This window comes from Corvus cornix, chromosome 11 (assembly GCF_000738735.6).
Source record: "Corvus cornix cornix isolate S_Up_H32 chromosome 11, ASM73873v5, whole genome shotgun sequence".
NCBI classification, from domain to species: domain Eukaryota; kingdom Metazoa; phylum Chordata; class Aves; order Passeriformes; family Corvidae; genus Corvus; species Corvus cornix.
In genome coordinates this window covers 2,089,409-2,104,695 of record NC_046341.1, presented here as the reverse complement: position 1 = coordinate 2,104,695, position 15,287 = coordinate 2,089,409, and the positions used below count along the sequence as shown (strand labels likewise).

General features: G+C 55.9%; 1 protein-coding gene across 1 annotated transcript in view; it reads left to right on the top strand.

Moving 5' to 3' along the window:
* The window catches only part of JPH3 (junctophilin 3), a 50,746-nt gene that overhangs the window by 11,390 nt on the left and 24,069 nt on the right, over positions 1–15,287 (top strand). The window contains 4 exon segments of the mRNA XM_039558185.1: positions 3,124–3,300; positions 3,303–3,602; positions 3,605–3,634; positions 3,637–3,898. Coding sequence (XP_039414119.1) covers positions 3,124–3,300; positions 3,303–3,602; positions 3,605–3,634; positions 3,637–3,898 — 769 coding nt within the window.

The window sequence follows — 15,287 nt, the reverse complement described above, 5'->3', positions numbered from 1 at the left end:
TTCTCTGGCTTGGGCAATACAATCAGTTTGTGGCCAGGATTGCCTTGGATTGTTCCCTGCTTCCCACCCCAAGGGAAGCACATTCCCCTCCTCTGTCCTGGACCCTGTGAGGTGCTCAGAACCAAAATCCTTGGAATTCTCCATGCAGCAACTCAGCAGATCATTCTGTTCCACCAGAAGTGCTCATTCCATCACTCCCAGCCCCATCCTGGCGTCCCCACCGCACCACATTCCCGCTGCACATTCCCTTTCCATCTCCCGAGCTCTGGAGCAGCTGCAGCCGGTCCATCCTGGCACGGGAAGGGGAATATTGTGAAATCCTGTTTCCTCTGCGGGGAGCAGGAGTGTCTGGGCTCTGTGTGAGATCAAGCTTTGTGCACATATCTGCAAATGTTGGGGCAGAGGTTAAGCTGAGCAGGGCTTGGGGAGGAGGTGGTGGCGCTTATTGATGCAGATCAGATGGCTCCGGAGCCTCCCGGTATCCATGGCCAAATCCTGGGATATCGAGGGGTTTAAAACATAATGAAGTCAGGGGAAGGAAGGAGCGCTGCTGGGCTGAGGAAGGACTGAGCTCCCTGACAGGAAGCTCTTTGATCTGCTGGTGGCCATGAAGGTGCCCAGATGTCTTGGTGGCTGTCAGGGACATGAGCGCGGACTCTGAGGCAATCCCTAGGGATAATCCATGCTGCTGCCTCCTGCAGGGAAGCAACAACACCTAGGAAAGCAGAGCTGGGGGTTGGGAGCTGCTCCACGGTGCTGGGAGGGGACAAGCAGGACGGAGTGGCTGGAAAATCCACCCTGCTGAGGAGATGCCGAGGAGATGCAGAGACTGCTCCTGGCAGCTGTGCCATTCCGGGAGCAAGTTTGGAGGCCAGGCAGGGATGGCAGCATCCCGGGCACCTCAGCCTGGCTGGGGACACGTACAGGCTGCAGCCGGGACCTGCTGTGACCAATTCGCCGCTGGCGCTCCAGCCGGGCCGCGCCGTCACGCTCCAGCCCCGAGCGCTTTGTTCTGCTCCCTGCCAGTCCCTCAGGTTTTCACCACAGGGCTGCGATCTTCCCCCTGCTCCAGCTTCATCCAGGGAGCTTTTTCAGCTGCAGATTTGCCAGCAGATGAGGAGGTCGAGGGACCTGTGTGGGGTCAGGGATTGAGTCAAGGGATTCAGCCAAGGGAAAGGGAGATCGGGGCTTGGGCAGGGTGGGCTCCGGTGGATCTCATGCGGGACCTGTTTTCCCTGTGCCCTTGCCCACACTGGCATCTTTCCCTGAAACCCACTGAATCCATCTCTAGGGAAGCAGGAGGCTGAGCACGGTGTGAGGACATCCCAAGCCATCCTGGAGGCTCCTTTGCAGGAGAACTTGGGGCTCTGGGAGGAATCTCTGCCCCAGTTGCTCCATTGTCCTGCTGAGATGCTTTGGGATGGAGCCAGAAAGGGAAGAGAGGTGCTGCCAGGTCCCCAGGGAATGCAGGGACACCTTGACAGCCTCTGCCCTGCCACAGCCACGATTCCAGGCACGGGGAGAGCCGTGGGTGCACGGCACTGGCTGTTCCCTGTTCTTGGGGACACCACAGAGGACAAGGCAGGCTCACTGCTCAAACCCTGTCTGCTGTGTCCCCCGAGCTGCATCTCGCAGGTTGTCCCCCATCCTTCTCCCTGCCCTGCCAGTGCCTGCCCTAATCCCGCTGCCTGCCCTAATCCCAGTGCTAATCCTGTAAACCCTCAGTAAATCCTGCCTGCCCCTGCCTCTCCATGTCCCTTCTCCAGGGCAGTCTCTGTGGGATATCCACCTTGGGGCTGGCTTTTTTTGGGGTGCACCAAGCTGTCACCCAGATCATGTAACACCTTGGGGTGTTGCTCGCATTGGAGGGCCAGGAAGGATGCCTAAATCCTGGGGGATTTGTGCAAAGCACTGGCAGCTAAAAGACAGCTGAAGCACCCCAAAATACACCCCAAGATGTGGCCAGGTGCTGGTTTCACACTCTCAGGAAGCAGTTCCTGTGCTCAGCATGAGCTGCTCAAGCCCAGACACCTCTCCAGAATTTCCTCTGAGCTCCAGAACCGGGCAGGGAAATTCCTAAGGGAGTCCTGGGGCAGGACTGGCTCGATTCACGCAGGGTGCACTATTTCAGCAGGTCTGTTTTAAGACTCCCTTGGTGTGTGGGAGCGGGGCTGGCACAAAGGGAGGTCCCACTGCTGCGAGGTGCTGCCTGTGCCCATCCCAGCTCTTCACGTCCCAGAGCTGGGACTGGCCACAGCATTCCAGCAGCTCCAGTGCCCGGCAAGGAGCCATCCTCAGGCTCCTCAGTCTGCCCCAGGAGGGCTTAGGCGAGCAGTGAATTGCTGCATCTTGAGCAGGTCTGAAGAAGATTAAGCCGACCTAAGAATAAAAACAAGCCCTGTGGTTCAACCAGCTGGGATAAGGCCTGGAATCGTGCCAACCTCCGAGCTCCAGGAGGGGATGGGATTAGGAACCCCGAGCAGATTACCACCCACCCCACATTTCGGTGCACAGGGTGGGTGTTGTGGTCCAGCAGTGCCCCCCGGGCTGGGTGGGTTCCTTGTCCCCCCCATTCCCAGTGCTGTGGTGGAGCCCTGTGTGTTTTTCGTGCCATCAACAACCAGTTAAGAAACTCCAGGAAGTGCCCACGCAAATGTAGGAGCTCCAACAGGGGCACAATTCCAAGGGGAATATCCAAATGGATCTCTCCCCGTGAGGCCTTTATTTCTATGGAGCTGCTTCCTTCCCCAGCACAGCGGACGAAGGCACTGTGTGTATAAATAAATGTATTGTTATACATTATCCATCCACTGTGAGACTGCCAGCAGCATGGATGGCATTGGAATGTGCTCCTGGATAACCATTCCCCCATTCCACGCCCCTGCCCCCTTTCCCTTTCAGCGTAGGGATTGATCCAAGGGGCAGTTCCTTGATGCCTTGGCTGGTTTCTAACATTCCCGTGCTGCAGCTGGACTGCAAGCCTGCAATCCAACCAGTTTTCCCTCCACAACGTGACGCTGCAATCCTCGTCTTGGAGATGGGACTGGGATTCCAGAGCTGCAAAGGGCTCCCAGAGGAGTTTGATACCATGACCCCCCGTTTGCTTTTGTCTCCTCTCCGCAGGGACATACCAGGGCCAGTGGGTCGGAGGCATGCGCCAGGGTTACGGCGTCCGGCAGAGCGTTCCCTACGGCATGGCTGCGGTCATCAGGTCACCCCTGAGGACGTCCATCAACTCCCTGCGCAGCGAGCACACCAACGGCACGGCGCTGCACCCCGACGCCTCGCCCGCCGTGGCCGGCAGCCCGCCGTGTCCCGCGGCGGCTTCGTCCTCATGGCCCACAGCGACGCCGAGATCCTCAAGAGCAAGAAGAAGGGCATCTTCCGGCGCTCGCTGCTGAGCGGGCTCAAGCTCCGCAAGTCCGAGTCCAAGAGCTCCTTGGCCAGCCAGCGGAGCAAGCAGAGCTCGTTCCGGAGCGAGGCCGGCATGAGCACGGTCAGCTCCACGCCAGCGACATTCAACTCCACCATCAGCCTGGGCGAGGGCGAGGCCGAGCTCTCGGTCATCGAAGACGACATCGACGCCACCACCACCGAGATCTACGTGGCGAGTGGAAGAACGACAAGCGCTCGGGCTCGGCGTGAGCCAGCGCTCGGACGGGCTCAAGTACGAGGGCGAGTGGGCCAACAACAAGCGCCACGGCTACGGCTGCATGACCTTCCCCGACGGCACCAAGGAGGAGGGCAAGTACAAGCAGAACATCCTGGTCAGCGGCAAGAGGAAGAACCTCATCCCGCTGCGCGCCAGCAAGATCCGGGAGAAGGTGGATCGGGCCGTGGAGGCGGCCGAGCGAGCGGCCACCATCGCCAAGCAGAAAGCGGAGATCGCGGCGTCCAGGTAAGGGGGTTCCCGCCCGTCCTGAGGTCGTGTCTGAGCTGGGATCCTGCCCTGAGGACTTGGGATAAATGGGATAAGGGTTTTGTTGCAGCAGGGAAGCTGCTGGAGGAAAGCGACTCGTGGTGGGCATCTGCAGGTTGGTGCTACCTGGGCCCCACCGCAGGAGCAGCAGCCTTGGGCTTGCCCAAGCCTTGGGGTGCTGTTCAAAACGGGGTGGATCCAAGCCCAGTTGTCCCTCTGGTAATTCCCAGTAGGCTGGGGATGCACAGCGTCCCCAAGTGAGGCAGGGCGGCTACACAGGGTCACCAGAGCGGGGCAGCCTGGGCAGGGTGTGGTGGCACCGTGGTGAGACTGCACATGTGGGGCTCACAGGCTGAGAGCTGTCACTTAGGGAATATTGGGTTATTCATCCCGTTTTTCCCTTCCCTCTTGGATAAGCAGGGTGATACCCTGAGCAGAAGAGCTCCTGAGGTGCTCTTTGCCCATACCCTCTGCCTGACTCATAGCCAAGAGAAACCATCCCAGGGCTGACCTGTGCTGGGAGGATTCCCAGTTATTTCCATTCCCAAAAGGGATGTGGAGTGGAAAACCAGTCAAATATGTGGCTGATGCCTGGAGAGGGTTTGCCCTGGCTGAGGCTCTGCTGGAAAACATCAGATCTGGGTGCCCAGTAATGCCCCTTCTCCCTGTGCAGGCTGCAGCCCTCTGGAACTGCCCAGAGATCCAGAGCTGGGATCTGATCCGGCTGAAAACCAGCAGGAGGGAAGGGGAAAATGAGCCATGTCTAATTTAGGTTGAAATAAGGTCCCAGCTCAAAGCAGGGCCAGCTCAAGCACCCTGTAGCTGGCTCCCAAAAAGTACCTGGAGCTCTGTGCCTTGCAGGAAGCTCCCGGACCAGTGGCGAGGCGAGGAGGAAAAGCTCCTCTGGAGAATTCAGGGCTCTTTGTCTCACATTTTGGGATGGTTTATTAGAGCATGTCATTCCTTTCTGTTTTCTGAGCAAGAGCTATATTTAGCAGCCAGGCTGGGAAAAAGGGCTGGGGTTAAGGGAAAAACCCAGGTACCTCCGAGCCTCCTGTGCTGGATTAATTGTTGGGTCTGGAATATTTGTATGCAGAGTCACACTTGAAGTCTTTATCAGCATCTCTGCCAAGGGCTTATCTGCAATATGAATGAGCCTCCCGGGCCTGCTTGGGGAGCACATTTGGGCTTGATGATGTTTTCGAGCTGATGGTTGGAAAAAAAGAAAAATCCCACTAGAATGCCAGGTAGGAAACAGACTGCAGAGCAGTGGGAAGACCAGATCTTTCCCTGTGATCTGGGGATGGGTGGGAATACCTCGAAAGATTGGAATCCTGGAAGTGTGGAGCTCTAGGATGCTGTGGGATGGATGCTGGAAGAGTGGAGCTCCAGTCTGCTGGGTTTGAGAACCTGAGCATCCTCCATCCCCAAGGGGTAATGATCCTGGAACACCCTGAGAGTGGGATGGGACAAGATGCTTAATGAGCTCTTGGCGTATAATATTCCACGTCTAATTATGGGAGAGAAGGGAAAATATCGAGTCCTGAATGCCAGGTGTGAACACCTCCCTGCCCTGCACTGACTGGGTGGTCCTGGGCTCTGCTGGAGAGCAGCAGGGATGGTGGAGGGTGGAGGATGGAGATGGATGGGATTAGGCTGGTTCAGGGACAGGCTCATCCCTGGAAGTGTCCGAGGCCGGGCTGGACAGGGCTTGGAGCAGCCTGGGATAGTGGAAGTTGTCCCTGCCCATGGCAGGGGGTGGGACTGGATGAGCTTTAAGGTCCCTTCCAACCCAAATCATAAAATCACAGAATCCCAGACTGGTTTGTGTGGGCATTTCCCACTTCTAACCTGGCCCTGGACACTTCCAGAGATGAGGCAGCCACAGCTTCTCTGGGCAACCTGTGCCAGAGCCTCCCCACCCTCACAGGAAGGATTCCTTCCCAATATTCCCATGTAAATCTCTGCTCTTTTACCTTAAACCGCTTTGTCTGAAACCTCCAATCCCTCAGCTCAAGCTCTCCCCCCTTGCGAGGGTTTTGGCAGAGTCCCTGAGCCCGCAGAACCAGAGCAGAGCAAGGTTTTACATCCTAGATCCAGCTAGAAAAGCTTTCTTATTAATCTTAGTCTGATTAATTTTAAAGCCTCCTAATGAAGGAACCCTTCCCTGCAGTGCCCACACCAAACTGCATCATCCAAATACCACCAAACAAAACTGGGGGAGAATCCTGCTGCTCATTCCCGAGGTTTTGGGGTTCAGGGGTGGAATATTCCCCCTCTATACCAACATAAATTCTGATTTCCCAGCACCCAGGGGTTTTACACAGGCCTGGCGTGGCTGTGCATGTGTGTGTGTGTGTGTGTGTGTGTGTATTCCTTTCTGTCTGATCATCCTGAGTTCACTCTGCAGCCTTTCCCTTGGTGGGGGAAAAAAAAAATATATGCCCACCCACGGCTTTCATTAAATTTGTAAGAATTCAGTATTTTTGAAAACTCTGCCGCTCTGTCAGATCTGGTTGGAATTGGCCAACACGCTCAAAAGTTATTAGTGTGGGAGTGATGGCATATAGATACATAAACAGCACAATCACAGGAGTGAGCCCCGTTTCCTGAGGGAAGTAGGCTAAAAGCACAGTGTACTGGAGACAAGTAAATTGCTTTCCTAAAGTTGTTGGAGTCTGGATAGAGCACGGTGATATCTGCTCGTTTAACGAGTTTCTTTTAGGGTTGAGAGGAGTTTCTCCTAAATTTTCTTCGCTGTAATTAAAAGGGGAGAACGCTTTATTCGCTCTGATTCGCTGGAGTTGTTCAGGGGAAGGCAAAGGGGGAGGAGGGATGTGAATGAGAGCTGAGGAACTCCTGTTGATAGCAGCTGGCCCATCCCTGGAAGTGTTCAAGGCCAGGAGAAAGTCTGGAGCAACCTGGGATAGGGATGGTGTCCCTGCCCATGGCGGGGATGGCACTGGATGGGCTTTGAGGTCCCTTCCCACCCAAATCATTCCTTGATTCCATGATCAGTTTTCAGAGGGAGAAAAGGAGGGAACTCTTTTCCAGCCAGTTTAAAATGGATGTTCAGAGTGTTCTCTCAGTGCTCTGGGATCCTTCATTCCCTCTCAAATCAGCCAAGAGACACCACTCCCTCTGCTGCCACCCTGGAAGGACAAAGGATGTACTGGACACAGACTCCCATCTCATTAGTGCTAATTGATACCTCAGGCAAATTATCTGTAGGCACTGGTGTGTCATGATCCACTAAAATATAATATCCAGGCAACAAAAGTGGTGGGCCAGGAAGCTCATCCCAGCCCCTGGATTTTGGCACAGCCACCTGCTGTGGGGGATGGATGCACAGGGAATGGCAGGGGGGAGCTCAGGGCCAACTCCAGCTCTCCAGCATGGGTGATGGGAGTTTTAAAGCAAAGCAGGCAGACCCTAAATCTCTCCAGGGTTTCCTCGTGCTTCCACAGTTCAAGGGTTTGTAATTAGTGGCTGGGCTGGCTATGAGAGGAGGGACCATCATTGGTGTTGGGGATGAGTCCCAGGGATGGTGGCACATGGCAAACACTCCGCTCCTCTCCAGCACAAGCTTCGTGGGAGTCTGCCGTCCAGCACCTTAAATAAGAATTCCTGGGAGCAGCCAGTGCCCTGGCTCCCAGAGGGAATGCTGCTCCCAGGTCAGTCCTAAGTAATGCTCTTCCTGGCATAATTATAGCCAAGCCTTGCACCAACCAGGAAACCAGGAGAAAAATATAATTAAAGCTCCACGGTCTCAGGAGGAGCTGGGCTGCAAATTAGCTCGGTGTCATTCAAATTCAGAGAGGGAAACTGGAGGAAAATAGGAGCAGGAAGCAAATAAAGACAACCTGGCAGCGAGGAGGGGAGAAGGGGAATGTTTGGACTCAGCCTGGATGCTCCCTCAGGATGCTGCAGCGAGGGCGAAGCATCGGCAGCGGCTGACGTCGGACAGGGAGCGGGCCGGCAGGAAAAGCCCCTGAGAGCTGAGCAGCAAAGTGCAGGAGGTTCTTAGAGCCAAACAGGTATTTTCTCGAGAAAAATGGAAACGCAGCCTGGGCAAAACCCAGAGAAAAGCAAAGCTGCTACAGCCGCGCTCCGGAGCGCTGCGAGTGGCGGTAATGTCCCCACCGGCGCTCCCTGGCCCCGGTAATGCTGCTGCTTAATGCTCTGCCAGGCCTGAGCCTGCAGCTCTGCCATTGTCTGGGCTGCCTTTGATTTCGGGTTGCTGCTGCTTTTCGGGTGCCTGGGGGGACCCCGCATTAGTCTCGCCCTAATCCTGCCTCGTGCTGCCCAAGGGACTCCTGCTGCAGATGGAGAGGGACGAGGAGGAGGAGGAGGAGGGGTGGGGGTTAAGGGCCCCACAAGGGTTTTGTGTCCCCTTCCTCAGGTCAAGATAGCAGGGACAAACAAAGCCAGGATGGGACAGAGCTGAACTGGCTGCAGGGATGGGGCTGGGCTGATGCCCAGGTGGGGCAGGGTCTCCCACCAGCCCCTCTCTGGGCACCTCTGAGCCCAGGGATGGTTCCTCTGCTTATGGCCCCTTGGAGAAGTGCTGCTGTTCCCTGCTGAGGCCCTGGCAGCCAGCTGGAGCTCAGGATTTGCAGGAGTCACCTCAGCCTGTGAGCTGGGCACTGATGGGGTCACCGAGGGCATCACCGGGTCTCGTGTAGGGTGAATGTGCTCCCTCCATCCCTTCCCGGCCTCTCCGCCCTTTCCTTAAGGAGAGACAGGGAGGAAAACACGGAGGGGACGGATGGGGGTGACCCAAAGGCTGAGAGCAGCTGGGGCAGGAGGTGATTCTCTTCACAGCACCGTCTCCTTGTTCTCCCCAGCCCTCTCTCCCCCAAACATTCCCTGTGCAGTCCAAACGGAGCAAAGCCTGGGCTGGCAGCCCCCAACAGGCTCTGCTGCTGATGGAGCCGAGCATTCCCTCCTTCCCTGCCACTTCCCCGCCGCCTCCCTCCCTGCTCCTGCCCGTGCTGGCAAGGGTCAGGGGATAAGATTAGGATCAGCTGTTGCTCCTGCTGGCGGTGTGTCCCTGTCAGCCGGGGTGACAAGGGCACCTCTGACTCACGGCGGGCACATTTCCACCTCCAGCCCAGGCCACCCAAGGACCAGCCATCCCGGAGCGTTCCCTCCCTGCCCGTGGCTGGCTCCTGCGGGATGTGATGCCGGCACCGTGACTGTTTACGTGCTCCTGCAATGCCAATTTAATAACTTCCTGCTCAGACGGGATTTGCAGCTTTAAGCCCTTTTGTGGCCGTGTCAAAAGTCAGGAGCGGCCTCTGGGCTTGCACAGGGCCAGCTCGGTGTGTCCCCAACAGCCACCCCACCACAGGCATGGACAGGCTGGAAAATGAAGTGCCTTTTGTAGGAATGAAGCTTTGCCAGGAAAAACCTCAGCAGGGTCTTTTGTGTCTTCTGGGAGAGCAGCTCAGCTCAGCAGGATTTTGGTTTTTATTGCACTCCCATCCCTCACCCACCACCGCTGAACCCAGCTTGGCCGTTCCCACCCCCTTCCTTCTCCATTGAGCTAAATATGAGCCAAAACACCCCCTATCCATGGCCCAGGTGTGTGACAAACATTCCTATAAGCATTCCCAACTTTGCTGGGCTGTGCAGAGATGGCACAGGCAGAGCAGAGATTCCCAGCCCTTGGATTCAGCGTTGTCCCAGCTGCCTCTGTCCCGCTCCCCATGCTGGACAGGGAAGATCTCCCAGATCCGTGTGGTTTGTGTCGTGACAGGCCCGCAGCAAAGCGCAGCTGGAAGGGATGGTTCTGCCAGAGAATGGAGCAGGAAAAGGGATTTGGGATGCAGGAGGAAACAGCCGGTGGCAGAGCTGGGATGGGAGAGCGGTGCCGGAGCACGGTGCCAGCAGCGCCTGCTCCGCGGTCACCTGTGCGGGGACAGCAGATGGAAAAGGACAGGGAGGGGTGGCACTGGCTGGCAGCGAGGCGGGGAGGACTGGAGGTGATTCAGTCCTGGCAGGCACCGCTTCCATGGGAAGGGGCTGCCCCGGAGCACTGGGCAGGAGGCGAGGGCAGTGCAGGAGGCAAAGGGGAGGCTGCCTGCTCCTCTTATTGAGTATTTTCCTTGCTGCTTTTCCTTCCCCCCGAGTCTGGGTTGCTGGGAACTGCAGGGAATGAGCTGGGGTATCCCAGGCTCTCCAAGCTCTTGCAGTTGGTTTGAAAAGCCCCACACAATGAGGTTTCTGTCACCTCGTCCCCACAGGACAAATGACAAGCTGTCCTGACTTCCTAATCCAGGAAATTAAAGGATTTGACCGTAGACCCTGCTAAGCAAATTTCCCCCCTGAAAATCCCAGGGGGATTTAACCCATGGATCCGACCGATTATCCCTTTGAAGTTGTGACTAAGAAAGTCCCAATTCTCCAGGGTGCTGAGCACCCTAAAATCCCATGGTGGCCGTGTCTGGTGCTCAGCCCCACATCCAGTGGGACCTACTTTTCAATTTTAGCCCATCTCCAACCCCCCTTTTCCATGGAGGGCAGCTTCCCTTTGCCGCAGCTCGCTTCCAGCCGGGACAGCAGAGCCCCACTGCCACCACATCCCGAATCCGCCCCATCCTGTCCCTGTGTGTCACCCTCCAGGGAGCAAAACACAGATGTTTTCCCTTCCCAAGCATCCTGGTGATCCAAACACAGCTTTCCATCCCTCAGATCCTGTCACATCACCCAGAAAAGCGGCCTCTCTCCTACCTCACAGGGCTGGAGGCGGCAGAGGGTCCTGGAGGGCAAGGATGGACATCTAACCTCTCTCCTCCAGCAGCTGGAGAGCATCTGTCGGTGCCCCCGAGGCCATTCCAACTCCTTGGCTTGGCCCGAGGCCAGGCTGGGCTGGAAATAAAATTTTAAGTTCAGTTCAATGAGAATTTGCTCGATTTTGGATGAGGTTTTTGTGCTGATTGCTCAGAACTGGGGCAGATTTTGCTGTTGGGTTAAAACAGAGGAAATTCGTGGATCTTCCCTCTCCATCACCAGGGGAAAGGGAGGGACAACATTTCGCTGCCTCTTTCGGACTTTTGTGCCTCCATCAGCAGGGGAAAAAAATTGCCTGGAAAGTTCAGTTGCCAAAAGTCTGTTTTGCTTGAGGTGACCAAAACTTGAGAAGCTGCCAAAGAGTTTCGGCCAAAACCCGAAGGGGGCAAAGGGTCAGGGAAGGAAAAAGACTTTTCCTTGTGGTTCTGGTGTGGTCTGCTTTGGAATTTGGTTTAACTCCTTCTTTTTAGACGGAGTTTCGGAAGGAGTTTTCAGTTTCATCCAAATGAAGCTGAAATTCAACAGCCAGCTCAGCTTTGCTTTGCTGTCAGCACCTCCCTCACCTAGAGTTTTTTGCCCGAACTCCCCAAATTCTCTTCTTCTGAGCCCTTTTCCCTTGGCTGTAAGAAAAATAGCCTCTAATGATTCCCAAGGGGCTGCAGTGTGCTGGTGGCTCCTCAGAGGGATTTGAGGGATTCCCTGGAGGCAGAGCAGAGGCTCCCTCAGCTCCCTTGGCCTGGTTGAGCTTCTCTCCCTGTGCTGCATTTGGCACCTTTGGCTTCGAGAGTCCCACCCCTCCTCCAACCTGTGGGGCCATCAGCCCAGCCAGGAGGAATGGGATGTTTTGGGAGCCTCCTGGTGATGGAGGCCAGGATGGGATGCTGATGGTCCACTGGATCCTCCACATTTTGTCCCTCAGCCTGGGGCAGGAGGAAGTGCCCTGTGTCCACCTGGAGCCAGGCGTTTTCTGGCAGCCTCCATCCATCCATCCATCCATCCATCCATCCATCCATCCATCCATCCCAAAAAGGTCATTCCAAATTTGTGGCTGGGCTGGGAGCAATCCTGGAATCACAGAATGTTTTTTTTGGGATTGGGAAGGACCTTAAAGCTCATCCCAAGTTCATCATTCCAACCCCGCTGCCGTGGCCATGCCAGGACTGTGTTCCCGCCCCTCTCCTTGATGACTCCACGCAGATGGATCATATCCCATCAAACCACCTATCCAGACCCACCCCCAAGCTTCCTCCCTGGAATTCCCAGGCCTCAGGAGCAGCGCTGGGCTCATGAGGGTCCTGCAGTGCTGCCTCTGGAGCCGGCCCTGCCCGGACACAGCGGTCAGAATGCGGGATCAGCCCGGGCAGCAGCGTGTCCAGCCAAGGCCAGCACTGCCCATGGCCAGGCTGAGCTACGGCTGCTCCAGGAGCTGGGCTTGGCTTGCTGTGCATTCCAAAATCTCCTTCTAACTGCAGCATCCATGGAGGGCTTTCCTGCTCTTCCATTCCTGCTTTAATCCAGCCTGGAGAAGCTGCAGTGTGTGGATGATCCAGCGCTGCTGCCCGGCTTCCTGGGAGGTTTTGTGCCTTTGCTTGCTTTTCCTTGGGTTTTTTATTGCCTTTATTTATTTTGTTTTGCTTTTCCAAGGATTTTTAGGGATCTCTTCCAACCTGTTTTGCCTCCCGCCTGGAAGTGGCGGGCTGGTTTGGAATGAGCTGGTTCTGCCCGGGGTTAGAGGGATGTTTGCTGTGCCTTCGGGATGGGAGGGCTGGCAGGGGATGCAGAGGGGGCGCAGCCTTTCCCACTCCTGCTGTGTGCGTTTCCCATGATGGACACGGCAATTATCCAGCAAAATCATGGAAACCTGCCCTATCCAAAGCACCCCAGCTGGAAAGCAGGAACATCCCCCCTGCTCACTCCTTTCCCTTCCCTGAGTGAGCTCTTCCCAAATCCTGCTCTGAGTGGCTTCCCACAGGTTTTGCAGCTCTTTCCAGAAGGTAACAATGCTCAGAGCAGCTCTGCAATTGTCTCCTGCCTTCCCCTGTTTATAGGAAAAGGGGAAAATCCATTCCTGGAGCTGGAGTTTGCTCTTCCCTCCGTGTCTGATTTAGGAGAGGGAATTTCCCGGAGCTTGGCTTCATCCTGGGAGCAACTCCCTGTCCCAGCACTGCCCATTTTGAGGGACAAGCGACCACTCTGGAGAGAGGCCAAACCTCAGGTGGGACAGTGGCCTCAAAGCCACCCTTTCCCAAGGCAAATCCTGGTGTTTTGCACCAGGATGGGCAGGTTCTGCCTGGCTGTGCCATTCACCTGCCTCCTGCGGAGCTCCATTCCCAGTGACAGATGGCCGGGGATGAGCTCCCTCTGCAGATGTTGATTTTCTGGCCAGCTGTAAATAACATCCAGGGCATCATCTCCCTGCAAAGCCCATCAGCTCTGCCCTTGCTGGGGGGCACGAAGTTAAGAGGAAGGAATCTCACCGGGAGGGAAATGCAGGAATCTGTCTGGCCCTGCTTATTCCATATTTTCCTTGGCCAGAGAGATGCTGGGATCATCCTGGCTGATGGTGCCGGATGTGCCTCTGGGTAGCAGCTCCACCTGGCCCAGCTTTTAAAAGTCGATAGAGTTGGATTTTCTTGGCATTTTTTGTCCAGCAAAAACAGGGATAAAATAAGGAAATCCAAGCACCTTTTTGGGATGGTGGGAATAAGGTGAGCTGGAGAGGATCCTGGCATTTGATGCTCTCACCTTTCTCCACTGGGAATGACCCAGCTCAGAGATGTGGTTTGAGCTGTTTCTCCCAGAATTTTGGGGACATGACCCATCCCTGTCCCCCAAGCCACCGAGATTTCACACCTTTCCGTGTTGTGAATTCAGTTCTCCAGCAAAACTCCTTTTGGCCACTCCAAGGGAAGGCACAGGACCCAAGGACACAGCCTGGGATACTTTTTTCCTGCTTACTTGGATTTAAAAATGGAATTTCAGAGTAAAATGGCAAAAGATTCCTTGGTGAATTTGTAACTCCAAAAATAAAAAGGTAGGGAAGGCCCTGGCACAGGTGCCTGGAGCAATGAGCTAAATGGGAAACTGGCTCCAGCCCCGTCTCCATGAATTTGGGAGACCTCGTGCATTCCACGTCCCAGCTGAGCCATGGGCACCTGCTCCCCACGAGCTCTCCCAGCTGCCTTGGGAATGATTTCCCCCCGGAACGTGACAGAGAAACTTGGATTTGCCCTTTTGACCACAACATTTTCCATGCTTCTCTGTAATTTGCTTTCTTGGGCAGCAAAAACACATTGAGGGGGCTTTATTCCCAGAATTAAAGGGTTTGAGTATTTTTTTTTTCTTTAATTCTCTTGAAATGTGCCTTCCAGAGCTATTTTTTTCGGAGTGTGCCACCACCATTCCCTCTGTCCCGTGCCATCCCAGCCTTTCCCAACCTCCCCTCCCGCTGGTGGGAGCTTTCCTGCTCCTCCTGCCGGTGCTCAGGGGTGATCCATCCATCCTCCCATCCCAAAATCTCCATCTGGAGCCGGGAAGTCTGGCTCTCTCTTTGCTATGCACAGCACCTGCTCCGTGTCTGGCTGCTCAGAGCCCGAGCAGCCGTTCGGGGCTGCATTACGTCATGTCAGAGGTCACATTAAGCAGCTTTTTTCCCCTTGATTAAGAATTCCAGCGATGGAGGGGGGACAGAGGGAAAAGCAGACGGAGGGAGCGGGCTGGGAAAAATGCCTGCGCGGAGCAGGTAAATGGGAATTTATCCACAGACAGCTAATTGGTGCGTCTAATATTCCACCCCCTGAGGACCAGCGCGGTGTTGCTGCCTGCACAAATCACTCACGGCGAGCCTGGTGCAATAACAAGGGAGCCGGGAGAGATGTGGGAAGAGCCAGGCTGGAATTAGGAGCCGGTTTTATCGGGGCAATAAACGCCAGATAGGGACAATAACAAACAGGTTGTTAATTGCTGCCATCTCCCCGTTCCCTCAGGGCGATGTCTAGACAGAGGCTGGCTCCGGGCTGTGCTTATCCCGAGCCTCTGGAGAGGGGCTGGATGCGGGATGCGGTGCCCGGCGGAGCTCCTGGAATGGGGAAGGGAGGCAGGATGGGCACTGCAGCTGTGCCCTAAATCAGAGAGGCTCCCGCAGAGGTGGGAAGCAGACAGTCTGCAGTGGTTATTAATAATTCAGTCCCAATTTGTCCCATCTAGGAGAGCACGAAGCCCAGCCAAGCCTCCCCTCCTGGCTGCCCGGAGCAGGCAGAGCCTCCCGGGGCTGTTGCAACGATCGATTCCACTCTGGCAGGGATCTGGGAGCTGGGATGGCCTGTCCTGCCCCACCCCGGAGCGATCCCATATCCCTGGGAGAGCGCTACATCAGCGTCCCCCTCTCGCAGGGCTCCGGGGTTGGTGACCGGCATCGATCACCGGGGGACCGGTGCTTTGTGTTCCTTGGTGGATGCAATCAGGGCTGGATCCTGCTCCCGCTGTGCCAGAGGGATTGGAAAACAACCCCTGTGGAGCCCACACAGCCGAGGGATTCACGCTGGGGAGGCTGGACTGAAAATCTTCTCCTCAC